This window comes from Gymnodraco acuticeps, unplaced genomic scaffold (genome assembly GCF_902827175.1).
Source record: "Gymnodraco acuticeps unplaced genomic scaffold, fGymAcu1.1, whole genome shotgun sequence".
Lineage (NCBI taxonomy): Eukaryota > Metazoa > Chordata > Actinopteri > Perciformes > Bathydraconidae > Gymnodraco > Gymnodraco acuticeps.
Genome location: NW_022991975.1, coordinates 184740 through 206170, shown reverse-complemented (window position 1 = coordinate 206170; position 21431 = coordinate 184740). Strand labels below are relative to the sequence as shown.

At 40.8% G+C, this 21431-nt stretch overlaps 1 protein-coding gene across 1 annotated transcript in view; it reads right to left on the bottom strand.

The window, feature by feature from the left end:
- Positions 1-21431, bottom strand: part of LOC117536199 (calsyntenin-2-like) — a gene marked incomplete at its 5' end in the record, with an annotated part of 180449 nt that overhangs the window by 3747 nt on the left and 155271 nt on the right. Inside the window, 4 exons of the mRNA XM_034200966.1 lie at positions 1596-1780; positions 8875-8998; positions 12838-12983; positions 14035-14205. Of these exons, the coding sequence (XP_034056857.1) occupies positions 1596-1780; positions 8875-8998; positions 12838-12983; positions 14035-14205 (626 nt within the window). The remainder of the gene's footprint in view (positions 1-1595; positions 1781-8874; positions 8999-12837; positions 12984-14034; positions 14206-21431) is intronic.

Below are 21431 nucleotides of genomic sequence, written 5' to 3'. Positions count from 1 at the left end.
TTTCATAAAGTTATACTGAAGGACTCTTTTGTGCATTATTCCATCCTAAAATTAAACACAGAATTAAATCCCAGATCAGATTTACGTTAAAGAGTCTTGAAAATATTGTCTAAGTGTCATCATATCATATGTTATCATATCTAGTCTTATTGTATTGTATCGTATTATAACGTATTGTATCGTACTGTATTGTATCATATTGTGTTGTATCGTAGTGTACTGTACCGTATTGTACTGTATTGTATCGTACTGTATCGTATTGTATCATATTGTGTTATATTGTACCGTATTGTATCGTACTGTAGTGTACTGTATTGTATCGTAGTGTACTGTATTGTATCGTAGTCTACTGTATCGTAGTGTATCGTATCGTAGTGTATTGTATTGTATCGTAGTGTACTGTACTGTATTGTATCGTACCGTATTGTATCGTAGTATACTGTACCGTATTGTATCGTACTGTATTGTATCGTACTGTATTGTGTTGTATCGTACTGTATTGTATCGTATCTTATTATATCGTATTGTACCATATTGTGTTGTATCTAGGGCTGTCAAGTTAACGCGTTAACGCAAAAAAAAATTAACGCCACTAATTATTTTAACGCGATTAACGCATGTGTATTTTTTTTCCTCGGCCGCCCCGTAGTTTCAGAGCGCATCGAGTTTAAAATACCATCTACAGGCTGATGCTGACAGCCCCGCTCCTGCCGCCCGCTTGTGACAGACCACACTTCCACGCTCACCGGCAGGCACCGACTGGCCATCTGGAGGACCGGGAGGGTGTGTGTATGTGTGGCCCGAGCGAGCGAGAGAGAGACCTTACGTGCATTGTTGTTGTTAGCATCTGGTGCTAGCTAGCTGCGCTAACGGATATAAGGAGCTGTTTAAATGAAAATAGAGGAGCGACATTTCGCCGACAACTGCGCCGAGCACTTGACTTTATGCAGGAAGCCAGACAGTGGGACATTGTACGAACAGTCAGCACACTCAGCACGGATAGTGCAACACACACACACACACACACACACACACACACACACACACACACACACACACACACACACACACACACACACACACACACACACACACACACACACACACACACACACACACACACACACACACACACTTTGTATTGTATTATTGTATGAGAGAGGTTCCAGGTTGAATTGAGGCGAATATTTGTAATGTTCAGAGGTTGTTGTGTTTAATATTCATGAGAATATTTGTCATTGTTCAAATGATAATAAACATTAGCATAAAGCATATTTGTCCACTCATATGTTGATAAGAGTATTAAAAACTTGAAAAATATTCCTCTAAGGTGCATTTAGAACAGATCAAAAATGTGCGATTAATCGCGATTAACTATTTTAATCGACTGACAGCCCTAGTTGTATCGTATCATATCAAATCGCATTGTAACGTATCACATTGTTACTAAATGATCAGTAGTAAAATCAAGAAAAAATGACATTGGCTTATTATTTTACTCCTAAAGCAGAACATGGACATGTCTTAATTTCTCTTGTTCATATTCCAGTCACTAATGTACACATCTTATATATCCCTGTATCCCCCCCTCCTACCTCCATGGGGTTGACGGTGATGGTGAGAGCCGAGTCGTCCCAGCTCCCCTCCGCCTCTCTAGCCGTCTCCCCCAGCCTCCCCTCCTGCTGGTGGGTCAGGTGGATCCGGTAGATCCCGAACACCACCACCACCACAAGGGCAGCGATGCACATCACGATCACCAGGGTGGCAGCACTGGGCACGGCTGAGGAGAGGAGAGTGAGAATCAGAAACAGGTTTATTACCAGGTAGGTTGACACGTACGAGGAATTTGACTTGTCGTAAAACAAAAATGAAAAAAACACAGATAGAATAGAATAGAGACATCTTTGGAAACGTCCATAACAGCCCATTGAATTAGTCTCTCTATATGCTAAAATTAAAATAGAAATCCCACAAACTTTAACTGTCTTTAGGTTTGAAACATTGATTTTCAGACAAGAAACATTTTATCCGAACATAAAATGATTCAAGTCACCAGTTTTTGTATTCTCTAAATATGTCATGCACTAATTTAATATGACATTCAGAAGGCTGAGTTAGACCCTGTTGAATGAACACATAGATCCAACATATCCCAAACAGAATAGAGACATCTTTGAAAAAATGACTTGAAGTCGATAAATGTTCCATCTGCTAAAGATACAATACGTTCTTCTTCAGATAACCAGGTAATCCCACATACTTTTACTAGCTTTTTCTTTAAATATGTTTTGGTCAAAAACGTTATCTGAACACAAAATATTTCATGTCACCAGTTTTCTATTCTTAGACTTCAAACACTTCAAAAAGGTACTGCAGTTATTTCATTTGACATCAGAAGGCTGCATTAGACCCTGTAAAGGAGCACTAAGACCCTACTGTATATCCCATAATGCATTTAACCCTCCTATTGTCTTCGTTTCCCCCCCCTTACTTTGGTGTTCGCGGTCAAATCCTGTGTTAACTGCTATTATATTAACACAAAAACCATTAATCATCACCACATTTCATTTAACACCCTTTCAAACTGTACATATTGTATCAGACTACTGGTATACATGAACAACTGCAGTAAATATACAAAGAATAGACACTGAACATGTATTGCGTGTGCCAGGTGTGATCCATGTGGGGGGATGGGCACATAAGAGCGGGAAATGTATCAAATTGTTCTGTGTGTGTGCGTGTGTGTGTGTGTGTGTGTGTGTGTGTGTGTGTGTGTGTGTGTGTGTTTTATCTGATCCGGATGGTTACTAATTCCTTTTCTTTATGGCGGTCACTTTAGAGCGGGAACACCATGGGTGTTACAAAGTTGACTAAATCATCCAAAATTCAAAGAAAGTGTGGTCAGCAATTGTATGTTCAAATGTTTACTGTGAAGGATATCATGAAGCCTTGATGCAATCTAATGTACAACAAAAAAGTTATGATTGATGAAAGTAGTAAATCGGTCAGATTTGACCCTAAGACAACAGGAGGGTTGAAGCATCTTTCTATCTCGCCCCACCTTCTGTAAAGCTTACAGCCTTTAGATAAGTCATAGTTACTACCGTTCATTGGTCATCTGAGAAGAGAGGAGAGCGAGAGGTGAAGGAAAACAGAATAGAGACATCTTTGGAAACGTCCATAAAAGCCCATCAACTTAGTCTCTCGATATACAGTACTAAAGTTAAAATAGAAATCCCACAAACTTTAACTGTCTTTAGGTTTGAAAAACGTTTGTTCTAAAGCAGTGGTTCTCAACTGGTGGGTCGCGACCCAAAAGTGGGTCGCGGACCCGTTTCGAGTGGGTCGCGGATGTGTGAGTGAAGAAAAAATAATAATTGGAATTTCTTTTTTTCTTTTTTTTTGGGGAAAAAGTCAAACTTTTATTTTGAAGGCCCGATTTTCTAACGCTGTGCATGCAGTCGGCGTTGGACTGGAAGTACCAGAGACCATAAACGTCATCTTCTCAATAAAATATCTTTGCTGATGTTTTTTCGAGTCTTCTGGCCAATCAGAATCAAGATTGTTGCCCGAAGTCCCCACGGAGAATAACTTAGCGGTAGAACTCTTCTTTATACATCCATGGGTACAACTTCAGATAGAAATGAACACATAATGAAATATGACCCCCGGTCTGATGACTGACAGGTCACAGAACAATGGGAGCTATCTACCCTTACCCACAATTTAAAGTAAGTCACACAGACCATCTCCTCTTTGCTCTTCAAGATGTGTGAAAAACAAACAATGGCATAAAATATTATTAATATGTTGGGTAGTAATATATTTATTTATTTTCTTCTCAGAGTACCAGAATGCATAGTTTATGTTAGTATTTCTAAAAATCTCCTGGGGGAGATCCCCCCAGACCCCCTGCTGGGGTTGGGTTTTCAGCATGTGTGCCTTTTATATAGTTCAGCTTTGATTCCATCATCTCATAAACCTTTTTAAAAAGCATATTTTAGTTCTGTGAAGGGATATAAGGGATATATGCACTGTACTTCACTTTTATTAATATTGTATGCTGAAAAGCGTATATATTCAGAGGTGCACATAACTTTTTTGCCCTGGTTCTCAAAGGAGCACCTGGAGATGTTGCTTGGTGCTCATCCTTAAAATGAAATAAACCGTAACTTTTGAGGGGCTCTTGACTTTATTTGCCAGACACACGGCACTGAACACACATGCAGAGGTGAACACAGAACACACATGCAGAGGTGAACACAGAACACATTAGCACGACCAGTAATCCTACAAGCTGTCATCACTACCCTCCTGACTGTTCTCCTCACTGTCTTCCTCTCTGTCAGACATGGTAGCTGATGATGTAGGCCTACTACTTTCTTTCTGGTTGAGTCTGCGATTAGCTGCTTGCATCCACAAGTCAACAGCTGGGTTTGGGTCGAAAGTCTGTGTTGTCATCTTAGACAAGTGGATGTAATCAAATAAGTATGTGAACATAACCAATAACCTACCATAGCCAATAACAAATTAATGTAACTTATTTTATGTGTGTTGTTCATTCATATCTTATTTTACCTTAACATTTATTTATTTATGCATTTTTTTTAATCTCTCCAGTTTTAAAGGATATTTTTGGTTACTGTCCTATAGTATACATTGGAATGATTTAAAACCTGTTTATCCCAATAATTACAAAGGAGTGCCTTGGAAATATGTGTTTACATAAATTGTGACCAAACTGTTTGAACTTAGACTAAAGTGAACTATCTAAACACTCAGAGTCCTTTACCTCACTGAGCTGTAGTTATCAGCCTCTCAGTCTGACTGGAGAGAGCTCTCCCTCCACATTATTGTAGAAACATCTTCTTCTTATATCCGTTAGAGCAGCTAGCACCAGATTCTAATAACAACAGCGCTGGTACCGTGCACCATCCCTCTCTCCTCTCCCTCGCACTTTGGCTGTGAGCTGCGGGCGCCAGATAAGCCAACATCCCCCATTTTCATCACTTACAGCGCCCATCGTACAGGGCAAATGAAAGGTGGAACCGGGGTGAAAAGGGTGTTACATTTACTTAATTATGAATATTGTTACATCAAGGCCGAAAATTAGGATGAGCCCCAACGGTCAAAATATTGTTTTCCCTCCCAGAGCTGCCAGCGCAGCGCCTCCCCAGATCTGGCGCCCTAGGCGAACATCTAGCCAGCGCTACGGGCCGACCCTGAGTTCATATCATGGTTCATATGCAACTCGCAAATATCTTTCTCTCTCTTTTCTCTCTCTCATCTCTCCTCTCTCCTCTATTTTCTATTTTCTCTTCTACCTTCTCTCTCTCCCTCTCTCTCAATGTTGGTACGCAAATGCGCTTTGTTTCAAATGACCCGGTGCTCTTTTTTTGGCGGAGGTGCGCATGCGCACTTGCGCACCAGTTATGTGCAGCCCTGTATATATTACAGCACGATTTTTTGTTGAATAGATTTGAGTGCTTCAAAATGTTGGGTCGCGATGTATTGACCAAGTAAAAAGTGGGTCCCGAGGCCTGACCAGTTGAGAACCACTGGCTAAAGGATTTTCAGACAAATAAAATGTTATCCGAACATACAATTATTCAAGTCACCAGTTTTTGTATTCTATAGATCCTACATATCCCATAATGCAACTCTATTGCACCTTTCTATCTTATCTCATATTTCTACGGGTTATCTGTTTGCTTGGATATTGATTGGCGCTTTGTGATATTTATTGAAGTTGTTTCTCATGTTATTGTACGAGAGGCCTTTTCAAACCTAAAAAGGATGATGATCTTATTGTGACAGCCTATTGACTTGTAGGTTTTCAGGAGTATTGACCTGTTTTCACAGTATTTTCCCCTCTCTGTCTTTGTTTAGACCACGGTTGCTTCAGGTCAGCATTCTCTGTCCATCACATTCACCCAGTCTGAAATATCTATTGATTTATCGCCATGAAACATCGTGTAGACGTCCATGTCCCTGTGAACATTCCTCAGGTTCACACTTTAACTCTGAATTCACTGATGTGTTTATCTGAAGGCCTCCTTGCTTTATTATACATTTAGGATCATTTTCTATTGTCTGTTTTCTTTCTTTCTTGTAATCCAATGCATTGCTTTTTCTTGGTAGGATCTTAGGATTTTTAAGTAAGACATTTGTTATTTGTTAATACATTCTGTTAAGCATACATTTTTTTTTTTGCGATGTATTTGAAGCAAAATGTTTGACTTCCTTCTTTCAACCAAGTCTAAGTATTACAGCAGCTCTTGAGTTATAGCTCTGTCAAGGCTTGTCTTGGATGAATCAATTTCAAATTCTAAAATGGCACCTTGGTAGAAAGCACTGTATGAATGCAGTCTTTGAACCATTTTTTTAAATACACATTTGATCACTGCTTTACTTTTGGCAGTATTGTTATAAACTATTATTATTCCCATCAGCCTCAGTGTCGCTTTTCCTTAGTGCTTGCTTTCTACCTGAATCTGTTGATCTATTCTGTCATCAGCCAGAGAAACGTGCAACACATTTGACTGAAAGTCGCTTACAAGTTACAGAGTGTTTCATATATATTTCACGAAAAAAGCACCCATTTAATGAAGGTCCCAGAGCAGAACGCGGCGGCTGCAGAGATGCATCGTAAGCTCTATTAAATATCATAACCACGAGATACATTGAGGGATCTCTCTTGATCTCAAATGTATCTCTCTGCTGCTCTGATCTCCAGCCGACTGAAACAACACGACCCTGCCCTCTCCACCAGTCCCTGCTGCTGTGTGTGTGTGTGTGTGTGTGTGTGTGTGTGTGTGTGTGTGTGTGTGTGTGTGTGTGTGTGAGAGTGTGTTTAACGAGAGGGAGACCCACAGAGGACTCTTCAGATAATCATTTGATTCAGTCTAGTTCCCTAGATTTTCACACTTAATCCACGGCCTTTGATCTTCCTCGCAGTGAAGCTTCATGCAGCCCCTTAAAGTAACTTGGATGAGTGTTTGCACGTGTACACACACACACACACACACACACACACCCAGCGTTTCTCCCGCATGATATCATCTGAAACACTCACGTGTGCTACCGACACGCCCTGATAGCAACTGTACAAATCGTATTACGTATTGTTGCCACACTCTTATTTCCAACTACCCATCGCCCTCTCTGCTCCTCTGACCTCCTTCCCCCACACACACACACACACACACACACACACACACACACACACACACACACACACACACACACACACACACACACACACACACACACACACACACACACACACACACACACACACACACACACACACACACACACACACACACACACACAGTCGGGCCACTGAACTCTCCAGGACTCTAAGTAGAATCCATTAGAGTCTGATGAATAATTAAAGCTGGTGTGTTAGATTAAGACCAATGTCTCTCCTCCTCACCATGTTCCCTTTACTTCGGATCACTCACTCGCACCGAGGGAGGAGGGATAAGCCCCAGTGCATCATGGGAGAAGGCCCCTTCACGCCGCTGTGTGTGTAACACGGCGTGAGCGCAGCAGTCGGATGAACGCAGCGATAAACAAACTAGAAAGCGAAACCGAATGTTCCCTTGGATCCCGCCATGTTTACCCCCGGATGGATAGCTGACACACGGCTGTGGCTCAGTGGTTAACAAGACTGGTTCTCAGCACTTCGCTTTACATCTGCCTATCGGTGATTTGTCAAGTCACATTCATATTTCCCAAAACACAGGTACCCGCTGTGAGATGTGATCCTCTATTCTTACACATCACTAACTCACACCTGCAGCTCACAGTGATTCCAGCCCCATAACGGCACTATGCTTTTGTGGCCATATATTTTGAGTTGTTTTAATATCACTTATCCATAAACCGCATTAGCCTGTGACAACGTGGAAACGTATTCATCTGCAATTGAGTATCTCTGCTATAGATTATTAAAAATCCATTATATCTCGGCTGGTGAAACTGTGTGGGTGTGATGAGATGTGATCGGACCTGACAGGAAGCGACATCAATATGCAAATGAAATAGGAAAGGCGAAAATGAATCTAATAAATGAGTTTACAAAAGGAATGATGTGTTATTGTAACTCTTTCTGTAAAGCCCATGGCTCTAATGCAGTCTAAACATACGTATCTATAATGTGTTATAATCTGATTAAAGGGCTTTCTAATAAGAGCTAAATAAATATTCAGAACATCATGACACACATTTTACAATGACTTAAAGGTAAAACACATACATCTATAACTGTAGGTCACAATTTGTTTGCAAGCCATGACAAACAACCCATTATAAGACGATAGTGCATTCAGTACATGATGATTAGGCATTAAAGGGGATCCTTAAAGAACTAATACAACACAATAATTGGATTATAACACACTAAGATTCTTGCAAATGTGTCAGTGAAGACCAGCTCATAGGAAGTTTCATGATACTTGACCTTATAAGCCATTTTAAAATGCTTAATATGGTGTAGTGAAAATACTGCACTTAAATCAGATTATAACACATAACAAGTATTTTATCAAAGCACATGAAAGACTTCTGACATTCTTCTGGATCCATCTATTTTATATAAATGATTAATTATGTAATTTCGATGGTATATCTTGTGATTTTATTTGCTTTTTAAAATCTCTATTGCACGTCTGAGATAGCGATCTCTCCTCTGTTGCTCTCCACAACGTTTATTTCATTTATTTCCCAGTTCATTTGGGTTTCTCTGGGAGTTATCGCTTGTCCGCTGCGAGGGTTTAAGGACAGAGTGTGTCGTATGCTGCACACACAGACACATGTGTAATTCATGATTTCGATGGTATTTCAATGTAGAAAACATCTCCTTACCTGAGCTGTGGCTGGGGTAGAGGTCGTGCATCATGGACGGATGGTGCACCACCTGCATGTACTGAGGCGGGGCTACCATGTGATTGACATGCTCCCCTGCGTCTGAACTGTGCAGCACGCTCACCTGCAGAGATGGCAAAAGTACACACATCCTTTACTCAAGTAGAAGTACAGATACTCGTGTTAAAAAATACTCTGGTAAAAGTAGATGTACCGACTAAACTTCTTTACTCAAGTGAAAGTAAAGACTTTGAAATGTACTTCAGTAAAAAGTACCCATAACTAGCAGCTGTTTTAAAGAGTACCTGACCTCCCTTTATATTAATAGAACAATAATGTCATTGTTAGCTAATGAATGTTTCCATGCTGAACAACGGCAACATGACAACGTTTCCATTGGTCCCTCTTCTGTAGAGAAGACCAGGAAATGATGGACGGATCGTGTTCAAATCAATAGGCACGCAATGACTCTAAAGAATAATGATCACGCATCAAACACACATTCAGACTAAAGGAACCAGCTGTTTGGAAAATGAGAGAAGTAGAAAGTACAGGTATTTGTGTTCAACATGTAAGAAGTAGAAAGTACAGGTATTTGAGTTCAACATGTAAGAAGTAGAAAGTACAGGTATTTGTATTCAACATGTAAGAAGTAGAAAGTACAGGTATTTGAGTTCAACATTTAAGAAGTAGAAAGTACAGGTATTTGAGTTCAACATGTAAGAAGTAGAAAGTACAGGTATTTGTGTTCAACATGTAAGAAGTAGAAAGTACAGGTATTTGTGTTCAACATGTAAGAAGTAGAAAGTACAGGTATTTGGGTTCAACATGTAAGAAGTAGAAAGTACAGGTATTTGTGTTCAACATGTAAGAAGTAGAAAGTACAGGTATTGAGTTCAACATGTGAGAAGTAGAAAGTACAGGTATTTGAGTTCAACATGTAAGAAGTAGAAAGTACAGGTATTTGTGTTCAACATGTAAGAAGTAGAAAGTGCAGGTATTTGAGTTCAAAATGTAAGAAGTAAAAGTAAAAAGTCGAAAAATGTACTTAAGTACAGTAACAAAGTATTTGTACTGCACTACTTCCCACCTCTGAACACCTGGGTGGGAAACAGATGAGGATTTAGGAGAATAAAGTCCTAATTTGACATCCATTCAGTCCCAAAGCCTCTCACCTGAACCTGCCTCATGCAGCTGATATATATTCCAGACGATGATAAAGTGAAGATTTGAGAGAAAAGGTAAATAGCAATGTAATGAATTAATCGCCTTTTGGGAGACCGAGTCAGTGCAATACAGGAAATGAGATGTAAAGCAGATTCACCGACAGCCTCCAAGGTTCAAACCATGTCAGTGAAACATTTTGTTCCCTCAAACAAGCGGCAGAGACTGTTTGAATAAGTCCAAGGACAGACACACACAGCAGTGAGCCGACACTGTGAGCTTCTTCATAAAGCGAGTGTATAACAAGTGGACTGCCAGAGAAGCCTGATTCCCTCAGAAGTTCAGGGTCTCTATAGGAGAGGGTGAAGTGCGCAGAGTGCCGTCTTTCCATATGTTGAACCAATCGGTCCGTGTGTTCAGCTGCTGTTGAGAGCACTGGTTTGATTTGAGAGCTTGTCATTAACACGGTTGGAGATAATCACATTTCTCACGCAATTTCCATCCTACAAAATGTTGTGAGTGGAATTGCGTTCGAGTTGAGGTTTTCCTGCATATCATGTTTCAATTGCTAATTTCCCAACGTCGTTATGCAACTACAGTAAGGGTGAAAGTCGATACGTTCTGAGGCTTCATTTTAATATTTCCTCTCAAAGGGAACATGTTGCCGGAGTCTCTTCAGTCACTTTGGTCCACTTTATTGCTCTGGCTCGAGCGACAAATTGCGGTTTCCAACTTCTGACTGTCATAAGTGATAGTTATGATGTTTGAAAATAGTTTCATGTTCATGTCCTGTCAGCCCTCGGATAATGTTGTTGCATAGTCACTACATTTCCGGGAAATTCATCTTATATTAATAGATGGGCAGGACATGCCATCTTTTTTCCCCACCAATGTTACTTAACTTAAGTAAAGTAAAGGCACTCAGGAGAACTGCATTAACAATCAGCTGGGCTGTAACTAACGCTTTATGATCAAATAATGAACTGATGTTTCTCTCCATTAATGAGTGTTCATAGAAACACTCAGCTCTCCTGTAGGTGAGGTTTTCAGCTTCTTTTGTTGATTAACAATCCGACCAAAATCCAAAGATATTCAGATAACTGTCACATATGATGAGCCACATCAGCATTTGGTGTGAACTATAAGGCAATGCAGTTGACCTTGCAATGAAAAACATTTGTGAAAAAGCCTGTTGGTATTATCGAGGCAGCGAGAGGAGGGTCCATTTCTATAAAAACCTGTCTGAAAATGAGCTGATCAGATTTTGGCCACTTTATGATGTCATAACGATGTTTTGTCTTGTGTAACCATTAGCCAATCAGCAACCAAGGTAACCCCCCCCCCCCACCTTATCACCTGAATCTCCTCCTATGCGGCTTTCACACCAGCGCTTTTCCCTTTCTAGCTCCGAGCTAGAGCTTTTCTGGTTCAGCTCCGGTTTCCCTTTTCTGCTCCCGCTATGTTCACACCGCCCAGCACCCGACTGGTGCTGCCGCTGCTGCGTCATGACGTCACCGTTTACATCGCTGATTTGCTCCCCAACGGCATTACGGCGCTCACAACAACAACAACTGCGTCGGGTCGATGATCGTGTTGCTTTTAATCACACGAAGCCAGATTAAATTGAATAACGACTTCTCCAACCTTATACTTTGCTCCAGAGTGCCGTGGTTCATTGTTTATTAATGTGTTTCTGCAGCATTTACCGACCGCAGCAGTGTTGGCTGCTCTTCCACGGGAGTTTATTCTCCTCCGTTAGCTCCCGGTTAGCTCACACTGCAGCGGCCGCTCTAAAGTATTCACTGTCCGACTCACACAAGCAGCTGATACATATCCCCAGTTCCCCTTAGCCTAAGTGAATGTGTGTCAGTCTGAATTGACGCTGTTTGGTATCACAACGCTGTTATGAAAGTTTCTCTGGTATAACATGGGTGATGTTAGCATAGCAACCGAAGCTAAACTGACTACTTGCTATTGCTATCCTATTGTGGCATAAACCGTTTTCTACAGGCACATTTTACCAGCGTATTTTTATTATGATTCTACTTGTGATAGTCGGACACGACAACCTGTGCAGCCCATGTATTGATTCCATCCGATAGCTGCTATAATACAAAACAAAACGTCTGCCTCTCTCCACAATGATCAATAACAGTGAACGGATGGTCAAAGTAAGGTACACATAAACAGAATCACACGAAGCCTGGTTCGTGTTGCCTGACTTTATAAAGTGTGTTTATAAGCACTACTGCTTGTAGGCAGGCATGACAGTCGACCCATGTTCAGGGGAGGAGGGTTTAGTTTCCTGCACGCCTTGACGTATAGAGAGACGTAAGCGACGCCACCTCTTAGCTCCGAAGCTCTTGCCTCTAGACCGACAATTTTTTGGAGCTGGAAGTGAACCGGATTGCGGAGCTAAGAGCCGGCGCCGCTGCGGTGTGAACAGGAAAAACCGGCGCTTTTCAGGCTCCAGCTCCGAGCCGGAGCTGAAAAAGCGCTGGTGTGAAAGGGGCACTAGAGAACCATTGAGTTCTTTGTAACCAAATGTCTCTCAGAGGGGCGTGGGGAGGGGCTCCTTATTTTCATCTAAAGTAACAGACAGAGAATCAGCACTTTGGAAACAGGGCTGAAACAGAGGGGATTATGGGTAATGCTGCAATGATCTGTTTGGTGTTTCAGCCAATCAGAGACAGGTTCTGTATATATCTGAGACCTGTAATATATTGATGAAAAACAGTATAATAGGAGACCTTTAAATTCACTTATCATGATCAACATCATGCCGTAGCTCACACTGACCTCCAGGTCGAACTCGTTGCTGGTGTAGCGTCCGTTGAGCTCGGAGCAGGTGAGGCGAAACCGTCTCTCTGTCATCTGACCGGGCCGCAGGTTATAGTAGCGCACCTGTCGGATCACCTGCTCGTAGTTAGACATGGAGTCCACACCTGAGGGAGGACACAGCAGGGGGTTATTATACTGTAGTTCCAAAACTGTGGAACTCTCTCCCTATACTCATCCGCTCTGCAGTCTCTGTGTAGAAGCTTGACTTCTATGACTGAAGACCCATCTTTTTACATTGGCTTTGTTTCTACTTGAGATGTGTGTGAGGTGTTCTGTTCTTGTGTTTGTTCCTTTCAGGACTCTATGTGGTCTGTGTTTTATAAATGTCTGCCTCATGTTGTTATTGTATTCATGTTTCTGTGGTCTTCATTTGAACTTTTGTTCTTTCTTGTGAAGCAATTTGTTAATTGTATTTCTATGAAAGGTGCTATAATAAATAATACTCGATAACACACCACTGCTAAGCAAAGTAATGACAGTTCCTGAGGAGGATCGAGGGAGAAGAGGATGTAAGAAGTAGAAAGTACAGGTATTTGTGTTCAACATGTAAGAAGTAGAAAGTACAGGTATTTGTGTTCAACATGTAAGAAGTAGAAAGTACAGGTATTTGAGTTCAACATGTAAGAAGTAGAAAGTACAGGTATTTGTGTTCAACATGTAAGAAGTAGAAAGTACAGGTATTTGTGTTCAACATGTAAGAAGTAGAAAGTACAGGTATTTGTGTTCAACATGTAAGAAGTAGAAAGTACAGGTATTTGTGTTCAACATGTAAGAAGTAGAAAGTACAGGTATTTGAGTTCAACATGTAAGAAGTAGAAAGTACAGGTATTTGAGTTCAACATGTAAGAAGTAGAAAGTACAGGTATTTGTGTTCAACATGTAAGAAGTAGAAAGTACAGGTATTTGTGTTCAACATGTAAGAAGTAGAAAGTACAGGTATTTTTGTTCAACATGTAAGAAGTAGAAAGTACAGGTATTTGAGTTCAACATGTAAGAAGTAGAAAGTACAGGTATTTGAGTTCAACATGTAAGAAGTAGAAAGTAAAAAGTCGTCAGAAAAATAAGCAGTGGAGTAAAGTACTGATACCAGAGAAATGTACTTAAGTACAGTAACGAAGTATTTGCACTCCACTACTTGCTACCATAGTAACATACCGTATATGGACATGCCAGATGTGGAGTTGGTGGCGTCGAGATGTTTCCCGAGCAGAGCGCTGCGCTGAAGTTGGAGCGACTCCTGCTCCGGCCTCAGCTCCTCGCCCAGAACCAGAACATCACAGTAGTCCAAGTTATGAATGATCTCCTCCTGCACCCCCGGTCGGTGTGCTACAAACACACACACACACACACACACACACACACACACACACACACACACACACACACACACACACACACACACACACACACACACACACACACACACACACACACACACACACAATACACAGGCTGCTGTTATTTATCTTCTGTGATGCCTATTATCAAAAGAAAATACATAAGGATTCTTTGCCCTTTTCATTTTCTTCATGGTTTAATCCTAGGATTTTAAAACACGAAGAACTTGGATGTAGTGTCAGTTCCTATTTATAGTTCAGAATATTATTTTGAATTGTGTCGCTGTTTTTTTGAAAGCCCATTTCTATTTTCAGTGTAGTTACAAGTTTTGGAAAGTACATTTACTGAAACACAGAAGTATCATTTTGAGGTTCTTTACCTTACTTGAGTACTTCCATTTTATAAAACAACTTCTCCTCATTCATGTGATAGTTCTGCAAATTCATATTATTCATACTTTATATATTAAATTATACTTATACTGTCTGTTATGTGTGATTGCACCATCCATCCATCTGTCTGTCTGTCTGTCTGTCTGTCTGTCTGTCCGTCTGTCCGTCCGTCCGTCCGTCCGTCCGTCCGTCCGTCCGTCCGTCTATCTATCTATCTCTATATCTATCTATCTATCTCTATATCTATCTATCTCTCTCTATATCTATCTATCTGTCCATCCATCTACTAGTATCTATCTCTCTGTCTGTCTGTCTGTCCATCCATCTATCCATCCATCTATCTATCTATCTATCTCTATATCTATCTATCTCTCTCTATATCTATCTATCTATCTCTCTCTATATCTATCTATCTATCTATCTATCTCTCTGTCTGTCTGTCTGTCCATCCATCTATCTATCTATCATGCAACATGTAAATCGACTAATAGATTATTATGTACTATTACTGATTATGATACATCTTCTTTTTAACTTAAATTAAAGATCTAAGTACTTCTTCCACCTCTGCTAGTGAGGCTACATAAGTTCATATCAAAACCAAAACAATCTAACACTGTACATTGAAGGTAACAATGGCTGTCCCATAGCAGTCTAATTGCTGCTGCCATGCCGAAACGTTCCCAGGAGAAAAACCCGGAACATTTTGAAGAACCATAATTCATCCAGGACACCACACACCTGCTCCTACATCCAGACTCCAATTATTCGTCAACTCTCTGAACACAGACAGGGCCGTGAGCTGCTGTGGTAACAAGTCCCCTCAGAGTCAGACACCCCCCCTGCTGGGAACCTTCGACAGTCTGCTAAGCACAAGCCTCCACATTCTCCCTCAACGTACTCCCCCTGGGGAGGAAACCGGCTCTGCCCATTTAATAGCTTCCCGATGGAGGAAGACAGATATGTGTGTGTGTGTGTGTGTGTGTGTGTGTGTGTGTGTGTGTGTGTGTGGACGGAGGGTCTCTGGGGAAGTAGAGAGATGAGGTGGAGAAAAAGAGGGAGTGCATTGAGCAAAACAAGTAGAAAGAAAGTTGTGTTCCAGAAGAGAAACTTCTTTAAAAAGGCTTGTAGTCCTGTCTAATCCAAAAATGTACATATCCACAAAATCCAGTCTCACGGCATTTCGTGTTATAGTCACGAAATGTAATCTATTGATTCGTGTTCACTAAGCAATGTATTTCTATTGGTAGTGTGTTTCGTGCCTGCACCAAAGAATAACACATTAGAAGGAAAAACAAAACAAAAAAGTACAGATGTCAGTATTCTGAGCCCAATTTCTTTTGCTCACGGATGGCAAAAAAAGTCCGACCTTATAGAATTTCAAATAAAAGGGATAGGGTTAGGCTTAGGGTAAGATATTGAGTAAGAAAATGTTTGTATGAACCCCACAGCTTCCGGTCTTTCAAGACCCGACCGGACAAAAAGACGTGGTGCAGGCACGAAACATACTACCAATAGAAATAGATTACTTTTAAAATCGTTCTGTGTGACGCGATGAAAAGGGGAACATCGTGTTGGTGAACACGAATCAATAGATTACATTTATTTTCGTGACTATAACACAAAATGCCGTGAGACTGGGTTGTTCCACAAGTAGCAATAAGCTTGACTCCAACACAAATACGTCTCAGGAAAGTTTGGTTGACTCTTTACTTAAAACAAAGTACAAACACAACACATATGTTCAACGGCTGGTTTAAATAAATGATATAATAATTAGGGCCGGGATTCGATTACAAAAATTAATCTAATTAATTAGAGGCTTTATAATTAATTAATCGAAATTAATCGCATTTTTAATCACATATAAATATTTGACCTAAGAACAGTGAGAAGCAATTTTTTTCACATGGATTTTAGTATACCATTAGGCGCATTCACACCGCAGTACTTTTCCCACAAAGGTTCATGAGAACTTAGTTCATGAGAACTCTTTGAACCTGGGGGAGGATTAGGCAAATGAAGCCGCTGACGTCACTTCTTCTTCTTCTGCTTTGGGCTTACTGGCAGGCCGCAAACCACTTCACGGCGTATACTGCCGCCCAAAGTCCCCGGCCGGAAGTCCCCGGAGTTAGGGGACTGGCTTCAGTTGAAGCTGCTGGGAGTCCCAGCAGCTTCTAACTGAAGCCTTCCGAGTAAATCGCCAGAACGCCGACACCTCCTCATCTCCACCGCTCCCATGTTTTATTTTGTGTTGCCATAAGTTAGTCTCTCTGCGTTTCTGCGCTGGGCTAATGCTAATAATGCTAATAATGCTAATAATGCTAATGCGAGGATAATAAAATGGCGGCTTCACAAAACTTTTTGGGAGTTTTACGGGGCGTGGTTTGCAATCCGCCCAGCCAATCAGAAATATAGCTCTTTTCTCACAAGAGAGCCGTACGAAAGTCCCTGCTCTCTAGCAGCTCTCTGCTCTCTAGCAGGGACTTTCGTGGGGGTAAAAAGGTTCTCATGAACTAATTTTAGTACCGGCTCTTTTTGGTGTGAACGCGATAAAAGAGGCTAACGTCCACGCTAGCTTCCACGCTAGCTGCTATATGTTTTGCATTGAGGTGATACTTGAGGCTTGATGTGCTGCGGTGATATGCGAATTCCTTTTTGCATAATTTGCACACAACCGTGCTCTTATCGACGCTTCCATCCCTCCGTTTTTTAAAACAACATTTCCCACTGTTGTTCACTGTGGTTTGTTGTTGTCTGAAGTCATGAACGTTAGTTGGTGCTCCAGTATAATCGGTACGCCTGAAACTCATCCAGTGAGAAACGTTCCGCGGTGCAAAAATAAGTGCGATTAAAATGCGTTAATTTTTTTAACGCGTTAATTTTTGTGTAATTAATTAATCTTAGTTAACGCGTTAAAGTCCCGGCCCTAATAATAATACTAATAACAAAGAATTACAATGTTCAAATATATATATATGTAAACACATAATATCAAATGATACATTTTAACATATGGCTCCTACAGTGCCCTTTAGTTGAGGGTTGCTTTCAGTGAAAGGGGGATTATATTATAATATATATTATATTATTTCATGTAGCGTTGGCGTCCCTTTTAGACTGTTAGCTCATTGTTTTGGTTGAGCACGTTCTCCACAGCAGCTGTTTAATGCAGAAACAGCTCTGCTAAAGCAATTGCAATCCATATGCTCAGCACCAAACAGACACAATTAGCAACTTGCTGTTAAACATATTGTGAGAGTTAGCAGTTAGAAACAGATATTAGATTTACATGTGTCTGGTGGAAATAAACACAACTTTAAAGTAATGCTAGCATTGCTCTGTGACAGCTGGATGTGTGAGTATTCAAACATTAGCTTTACTTTGCCTATCAGACTGTTAGCTCGTTGTTTTGTTGAGCTGGTAGTAAGTTCTCCACAGCAGCAGGCAAAAGGCTCTGATGAAGCAATTGCAATCCAAATGCTCAGCACAAAACAGACACAATTAACAACTTGCTGGTGAACATATTGCGTCAGTTAGCAGCTAAGAGACTGATGACCCCCAGGAGTTGTTGGAAAAAATACATAGAGCGAAAAGAGAGCTGAATATTGGACTGCTGGATGTGTGAGTAAGCACACATTAACTTTACGTTGCTCTTCAGACTGTTAGCTTATTGTTTTTGGTGAGCTGTTAGCGAGTTCTCCACAGCGGCAGGCAAACGGCTCTGATGAAGCAATTGTACTCTAAATGCACAGCACCAAACAGACAGAATTAGCTACTTGCTGTTGAACACTGTTGTGTTGAATAACTCATTGTTATTACTGTCCAGCTGTACAACCTAACCCTGGACCGCCCAGTAGTAGTAGACAGATCGCTACTCCTGCTGATTTTAAAGCTAGGTCTGGGTTGGGTTTCATCCACTTGAATGTGCGCAGTCTGTTAGGTAAACTAGATTTTGTCCGTATCTGGGCGAGCTCGACTGACGCTGACGTCATTGTTTTATCAGAAACATGGCTAAACAAATCTATTTTGGCCTCTGACATTGCCTTAAATGGTTTTAATGTGTATCGTACCGACCAGCCTAATAAAGGTGGTGGCGTTGCCATTTATGTTAAGAATAAGTTCAGTGTAACCGCTGTAGTTTCCAAATCTATCAGTAAGCAATTTGAATTGTTAGCCTTCAATATAGAAGTGGCAAAGGGTCAACAGGTCATGGTCGTGGGCTGTTACAGACCCCCCTCAGCTGTCAAAGACTCCTTGTCTTCGTTGGCAAATCTTTTATCACAACTAGACTACAAGGAAATAGTGCTACTTGGTGATTTTAACTGGGACTGTTTAACTGCAGTGTCAGAGGATTTTAAAAACCTTTGTATCTCTTTAAATGTTACTCAGATTGTGGACAGTCCTACTCGCCCTAATATTAAGTCCCCTAATAAATCCTCCCTAATTGATCTCATTTTAACTAATGTTCCCCATAAATACTCATCTGTGGGAGTATGTGCTAATGATTTGAGTGATCACTGTGCTGTAGCCACAATTAGGGACACTAAGGTCCAAAAGGGTAAACCTTGCATTATCATTAAGAGAGACACAAAACATTTTGCGGAGCAGGGTTTTGTTCATGACCTGTTTGGGTTTGATTGGGGGAAAATCGATCTGTGTGCTGATGTAGAAACTGCATGGTCTTATTTTTATCTTGGTTTTATGGAGATCATTGATAGACATGCACCCCTGCGTACATTTAGAGTAAAGGGACGAGACAATCCTTGGTTTAGAGCCTTTCTTTTTAAAGATAGCTGCAGATTTTATTGCTCCACCTCTCACTTCTCTTTTTAACCTCTCCCTCAGCTCAAACACAATTCCAAAAGTATGGAAGTCAGTGTATGTCCTGCCTTTGCTAAAAGGAGGGGAGGCCACCTTATTAAATAACTATAGGCCTATCTCTAAGTTGTCAGTTCTGGCTAAGGTTCTTGAACGCCTAGTGAGTGAACAAGTAAAGGTGTTTTTATGTACAAATGATATCCTGTCTAAACATCAGTCAGGCTTCAGAAAGCAACACAGCACCATCACTGCGACAATGAAAGTGGTGAATGATGTGGCGAGTATTTTAGATAATAAGCAGAGTTGTGCAGCTCTATTTATTGACCTTTCCAAAGCGTTTGATACCGTCGATCATCGCATCTTAAAGCAGAGGCTGGTCAGTATTGGCATATCCAGCCATGCAGTGGGTGGTTTGTGAACTACCTCTCTGAAAGGTCCCAATGTGTTCACTTTGATGGGCTGTCTTCTGAGTGGTTAAACATCACTAATGGTGTTCCACAAGGTTCTGTTTTAGGTCCACTTTTATTCTCTATATATATCAACAGTTTAGGTGAAAATGTGAATGAAGCTACTTTACATTTCTATGCGGATGATACCGTGATGTACTGTGCAGGTCCCTCCATTAAGGAGGCTGGTGTTAAATTACAGGCTGTTTTTAACATTATTCAGACTCAGCTCTCTGAACTAAAGCTTCTTTTAAATGTTGATAAAACCAAGGTAATGCTCTTTTCTAAAGCTAAAAAGACACCAGAGCCTGTTTTAAATATTGTAACTACGCAAGGAATACAACTTGAAGTGGTTACCTGTTACAAATACCTTGGTATCTGGCTTGATGATTGTCTCACTTTTAAACTTCATGTCAATAACCTGCTTAAAAAGCTGAGGGTTAGACTAGGTTTCTTCTACAGGAACAAGTCCTGTTTCTCACTTGAGGCCAGGAAAAGGCTCTGTGACCTTTTGACCTGTGCTGGACTATGGTGATTTGATATATATGAATGCACCTGCCTATTACCTGATCAAGTTAGATGCCGCCTATCACAGCGCACTGAGATTTGTGACAAACTGTAAAGCATTAACCCATCACTGTACCCTGTATGCAAGGGCTGGTTTGCTTTCACTAACTGTACGGAGGCTCAGTCACTGGTACATTTTCATATACAAAGCCATGTTAGGGAAACTTCCATCCTATATCTGCTCCCTGATCTCACAGCGAATTGTAAGTGGCTACTGCCTGAGATCGAATGCTGTAGTTTTATTAAATGTGCCAACTGCTAGGACTGTCTTAGGGAGACAGCTTTTAGATGCGCAGCTCCTCTGTCTTGGAATAGTCTGCAAATTAAATGGAAACTGAACAATCTGGTGCCACTAAATGTTTTTAAAGCTCGGTTGGATGCTACTCAATCGGAAGCTATTGGTACCTGTCTATGTGGATAATTATGTAAATGATGCAGTATGATGTCCTTTTGTTGTTCTATTTATGTTTTTATGTTTCATGTGGAACTACTTGAGCAGGTCTCCCTTGAAAAAGAGATCAATGATCTCAATGGGATTTATCTGTCTAAATAAAGGTTTGAAATGAAATGAACACATTGTGGAGTTAGCAGCTTAAGAGCCACACATCTCCCTCAGTAGTTGTTGGAAAACAAAACAGAGAAAACAAAGTGGTGGATATTGGATTTACATTTGTCCGTTAGACGTAAACACAACTTTAAATGAATGCTAAAGCTGCTCTGTGTCTGCTGGGTGTGTAACCCATTAGCCATAAATTGGCCATTTTGGAAAGGTGTGGAGAGGGTATTTTTCATTAACCAAAAGCACATGATGTTAAGAGTAACATTTAAGGAAGGAAATATGATATTTATACTGCTCTCTATGTACTTGTTCAATCAATGTATGGATTGTTTTTATTCTTTTCAAACTACTTTGAACGTGGCTGCAGTTGAAACTTGGTTTTTCAATGTGGCATGTGCGTTGCCCTGCTTGGTGTTGAATCCTGCGTCA